Source organism: Gossypium hirsutum, chromosome A07, assembly GCF_007990345.1.
Source record: "Gossypium hirsutum isolate 1008001.06 chromosome A07, Gossypium_hirsutum_v2.1, whole genome shotgun sequence".
Taxonomy (NCBI): Eukaryota; Viridiplantae; Streptophyta; class Magnoliopsida; order Malvales; family Malvaceae; genus Gossypium; species Gossypium hirsutum.
Window position 1 is genome coordinate 6046690 of NC_053430.1, and position 6006 is coordinate 6052695.

At 29.9% G+C, this 6006-nt stretch overlaps 1 protein-coding gene across 1 annotated transcript; it reads right to left on the reverse strand.

The window, feature by feature from the left end:
- Positions 1-2614: 2614 nt before the first annotated feature.
- On the reverse strand, positions 2615-6006 carry LOC107943937 (protein MHF1 homolog). Its single transcript, XM_041117343.1, has 4 exons — positions 5755-6006; positions 5562-5633; positions 4874-4954; positions 2615-2992 (listed from the first exon to the last, which is right to left on the reverse strand). The coding sequence occupies exons 1-4, from the start codon at positions 5876-5878 to the stop codon at positions 2844-2846; spliced, it is 426 nt and encodes a 141-aa protein (XP_040973277.1). The 5' UTR covers positions 5879-6006; the 3' UTR covers positions 2615-2843.

Below are 6006 nucleotides of genomic sequence, written 5' to 3' on the forward strand. Positions count from 1 at the left end.
TAAATTTACTTAAATCTGTTTCTGAAATTTAAAATTTTCACCTTCATTAAATTATTATTAAATAATACAATAAATAATATAATGTTGATTGAGGTGATAGAATAAATTTGAGGGTTTTTTTTCCTAAATATAAATTAAATTTGATTAAAAAATAAAAATTTTAATTTAAATCAATGTTTTCGTTCAATCAAGAAATTAGAAAATTTCGATTTAACCACCAGTTTAACTGAATTTTTAGTCCAATTCAACTAATTTAATTAATTTACAAATCAACCAATCAACATCTTATTTTAGATCAAAACTCAGACCAATTTCCAATTCAACTATTCAATCCAATTCTACAAACAGTTATTTAAACTAAAAAATTCCAAACTTTAACTAGACATAAAATTTAAAAGCATATTAAATTAATTTCATTTTTCATAAAAATCCAAAATTAATTTAATCATCCTAAACCCTAAGAAACCTGAGAGAATTTTAATTAAAAAAACTTCCAACCTTAATTTGTATCTAAAATGTCTCATCCCAATTCAATTACCACCACAAAATCAATATAATTTGTTGATTGAATTTTCAGCTTCGTTTCAATTTCTAACAAAATAATATATCTTTATGAAATTATCAGTAAAAAAAAAACTATAACAAATAATAAATTTTGAATAAGGTGATTAGCAATTTCGAGTTCATTTTTTTTTAAAATCTCATTTATAATAAAATTAAAATTTCAATTCAAATCAATGTTTTTATAATTAATTTGGTGACCGAACCAATTAGATCATTATTTTTCGATTCGACTGGTTCGATTGATCCAATCAGTTTATTTGGTTAAATTGAATAAAGTATTAAAATTTAAAATTTAAAAATATATTATTTTAAGAAATAGAGAAAACTAACTCAACCGCCTATTCAACTGATTTTTTTAATTCAATTCAATCAAATCTCGAGTTAACCAATTCGACATATTATTCCGAATCAAAACCCTAACCGATTAGTGATTAAAAAAATACCAGACTTAAATTAAAAAAAGCATATTAAATGAAGTACATTTTCCAAAAAATAAAATAAAAAATTAATTACCCTAAACCTAAAAAGAAAAAGAAAATAAAAAAATCCAACCTTAATTTAAATATAAAGTGCGTAATGCCCCAATTGAATCAGCACCACAAAATGAATGGAAAACCTAAATTAGGCAGACTTAAATGGACCCCACAAGTTAAAGCTTGAAATAGTATAAAGATCCATGTGATGGATCAAATTTATGTCCATCATTATTAACCTAATCCATTGTCTATTATCCAAACAAAAAATGCTTAGAAAAATACAGCATGGCATGTTCACTTTTTAAGTACCTCTAATTATGGATTCTAATATCTTTTCCAACATGCTTTTGTCGGTTCTTTTATTCCTTTTGATTTCCATTTTATATATTCCTTTCCTCTTCAATATTCATTAATAATTTATCTTATCACAACATGGTGGAATATTTTTATATATAGTTCACAGTTTTATTGGTTTTATAAACAAATATTTAAAAGTTTCAAAAATTTTGAAACACTATTTTTAAAAATAATTTTATAAGTTTTTAAACTTAAAAACAATTAAATGAAAATATTTTACGAGAGTTTAAAACTTTTTTTTCTTTTTTGTGGTTGTGATTATTAAATATTTTTAATTTTTATTTAAATAACAATATTTTTATAAAACATACTAACAACCGATGCACCGCCTGAGATAGTTTTTATTCTGTATAATCGTCAATTATGAGGAAAATTTATTGGTTTTATAAACAAATAATAAAAATATAATTTATTTATTTTCGAATGTTTGTATTTAATATTATTTAATAAAATCTCAATGATTTGTATTATGACTTTTTTATTCTTAAAAAATAAACATAACTATCCGTTCACAAAAACAACCTTACATATACTTGCTTTGAACATTAGGATTAATACAACTAATACTTAATTAACTAATTTTCAGTTCCGCATCAGTTATGACTATTTCGGTCTATGCGTATTATTTTAGTAATTAATTGATGATTTTTTTTTTGCGCCGCTTAAATTTTCAACTTGTTCCACCCAATTTTGGTTGTAACGATCAAAATATTATGCATAAATCCATGCCAAAAAAAAATTCTAATTATTGTCCGAAATGGTAATAAATAATAAAAATTTTAAAAGAAACATTGTACATCGACTTGTGCATCAATATTTTATATTTAAAATTTATTTAGTACCATTCATCGGTTATTTTTAAATATTTTTATATGCATATATTAATTTTTTTTTTCAAAAAATATGACTAAATTCAAAATGGTATACCGAAATGGACCAATACCAATATACAACAATTCCAGTAGAAAAATAATGCATATACTAGTACAATATTAATTATCTACGTCAACCTTCAAAGTTAAAAATTATTGACTTGTAATGTTTTAAAGTGACTTGTAAAAAAAAACCAAACCAAAATTCAACATATTTCAAAACTCGAACAATGACTAAATTACTCAATTTTTTTTTCAAAGTCACTTTGAAATACGACAAATCTATCATTTTTTTTTCAACGTTCTATTGGATACAATTTTACCTATTTGCTTCAAAATTAAATGTAAAAAAAAAATCGATTTTATAGTAGAGAGATACAAAGACTCTCAAAGTAGTTTAACATATACAAATTTGAGACTAGCATGCAACTAGTAAATAGGTTGTATTACAACTTGAATTACCATTAAACATAAGTTTTTACAAGCTTTTAGTGTGTAATGACATAAGTATAGTTCAGTACTTTCAGGTAAGAGTTGGTTATGCATAAAATCTCCTATTAAGAGAAACCTAGAATCAAAGATCAGGGATATTCACCATACCGTCGATACCCTTGTCCTCTTTTCTAGGTACTTTCTTCCTCTTCCTATCGGATTGGGGTTCTTTTGCTTTAAGCTCATCGCTGTAGGACCTCAACGAGGCAGCTAAGTGTTCATTTCTGTGAGCTGAAAATTGAAACAAATATGAGTTGGCTACTTCTAACCTACTGATACGAAATGCACCTCAATGAGACAGCTAAATGTTCATTTCTATGAGCTGAAAATCGAAACAAATATGAGTTGGCTACTTCTATCCTACCGCTACAAAATGTATCTCAATGAGGCAGCTAAATGTTCATTTCTTTGAGCTGAAAGACAAAGCAAATATGAGTCGGCTACTTCTAAGCTACCAATACGAAATGCATCTCAACGAAGCAGCTAAATGTTCATTTCTTTGAGCTGAAAATCAAAGCAAATATGAGTCGGCTACTTCTAAGCTACCAATACGAAATGGACCTCAATGAGGCAACTAAATGTTCATTTCTGTGAGCTGAAAATCAAAACAAATATGAGTTGACTACTTTTAACCTACTGCTACGAAACTGACCTCGATGAGGCAGCTAAATGTTCATTTCTTTGAGCTGAAAATCGAGAGTGAATAGGTTTTTATGTTTCTCTAGCTCTGAACAAATATGAATTGGCTAGTTCTAACCTACCAATACGAAATGGACCTCAAAAAGGCAGCTAAATGTTCGTTTCTGTGAACTGAAAACCAAAGTGAATAGGTTTTATGTTTCTGTAGCTCTGAACAAATATGAATTGCCTACTTCTAACCTACCGATACAAAATGGACCTCAATGAGGCAGCTAAATGTTCACTTCCATGAGCTGAAAATCAAAGTGAATAGATTTTATGTTTCCGTAACACTGAACAAATATGAATTGGCGACTTCTGACCTAGCGATACGAAATGTACCTCAATGAGGCAGCTAAATGTTCATTTCTGTGAGCTGAAAATCAAAGTGAATAGGTTTTTATGTTTCTGTAGCTCTGAACAAATATGAATTGCCTACTTCTAACCTACCGATACAAAATGGACCTCAATGAGGCGGCTAAATGTTCATTTCCATAAGCTGAAAACCAAAATAGATTTTATGTTTCAGTAACCCTGAACAAATATGAATTGGCTACTTCTGACCTACCGATACGAAATGTACCTAAATGAAGTGGCTAAATGTTCATTTCTGTGAGCTGAAAATCAAAAGTGAATAGGTCTTTATGTTTTCTGTAGCTCTGAACTAATAATGAATTGGCTACTTCTAACCAACCGATATGAAATAGACCTAAATGAGGCAGCAAAATGTTCATTTCTCTGAGCTGAAAATCGAAGTGAATAGGTTTTATGTTTTTGTAGCTCTCAACAAATATGAATTTCCTACTTCTAACCTACCAATACAAAACGGCCCTCAATGAGCCAGCTAAATGTTCATTCCTGTGAGCTGAAAATTGAAATGAATAGATTTCATGTTTCTGTAGCTGTGAACAAATATGAATTGGCTACTTCTAACCTACTGATACGAAATGGACCTCAATGAGGCAGCTAAATGTTTATTTCTATGAGCTAAAAATCAAAGTGAATAGGTTTTTATGTTTCTGCAGCTCTGGACAAATATGAATTGGCTACTTCTAAGCTACTGATACGAAATGGACCTCAATGAGGCAGCTAAATGTTCATTTCTGTGAGCTGAAAATCAAAGTGAATAGGTTTTTATGTTTCTGTAGCTCTGAACTAATATGAATTGGCTACCTCTAACCTACCCATACAAAATGGAACTCAATGAGGCAGATAAATGTTAATTTCTATGAGCTGAAATCGAAGTAAATAGGTCTTATGTTTCTATAATCCAAACGAATATGAATCTGTTACTTCTAACCTATCGATACAGAATAGGCATGCTCTTTCTCTCAAAATAAGTCACTACTTAGAAGATGAACAAGATTGTCACTAACAATAATACCACAAAAGAAGAAATACTTCCAAAAGCATTGTTTGACATTATGCACTCACCAGAAACTATGACATCTGTCATGGTCACAGATTTACGACCGGCATGGTGTGCGAATAGTTCAAGGTCTTTTGCCAACTGACCTGCAACTCAAACAGCCCAAACATTTCATTAAATCAAGCAATCATTTTTCATAATAATATCAAACAACACAAAGGGTTCTATAAGCAAATGTAAATTTCTCACCTTCTGCAATTGATAATGGTTACTGATTGTAGTTATAAAACCACAGGTATACTGAGAATATAAATATACAATCACATTCAATAAAACTTGAAATTATATGATAATTATACCAAATGCCTTAGTGCTCAAGCACCAACGAACGCCAAGTCTCAGCGGTGTCCGATGGTACCCAATTTCATAGGCCATCAGGTGCAAATGGTGCTCGAACACCAAGTATTACTAAGGCATTCCGAATCTTGCAGAAATAACTCCTAAATTGTTAATAACTAGTTCATAAAGGTTCTTAATATAATAGCAATAAATATCCTCTATGGTTGCCTACACTGTAAATTGACACAAAATCTTAATAATTGCTTCTTTCAGCTTCACCGTTAAACCCAATAAAATAATGAATTGGAATATTAAGATGTTTCATATTCAAAGAAGGAAGTAGAAACAACATAAAAGAAAACCGATTCACAAAAATAGAGAATTTAAATAGTAACGAAAAGTGAGGTATTTTACCGATGTATTTGAAGGCCAAATCGGCAATACAAGCTACTATCGGTGGAGAAATTTCCATACCGCTTCTCTTCGCTGCGACAATTAGTTGAAGATTTGAATTCAATTTAGTCAATTATGAAAATTCTTTAACTAGAAAAAAAAATTTGCTAAGAAGCCAAAAATAAGAATAGAAATTGTGTGGAAAAAAATGGACCTTCGGATTCGGCGATGGAAATAGCGGAGAGACGAAAGCGATCTCTCAAGAGATCGGAAACTGAATCGTCTTCTTCCTCTTCTTCTTTCTCGAAATCGCTCCTATTATGTTCGTCGACTTCCATAGTTCTTTCAAATCTAGGGTTCAAATTTCCCGGTCTTCTTCAGTTCCATCTGATGAGAAGATGGAGAAATGCGCGGGAATTTGATCCAGGCGTACGGTTTTGGGCCCTTGAAGACTCCTATATCTTGG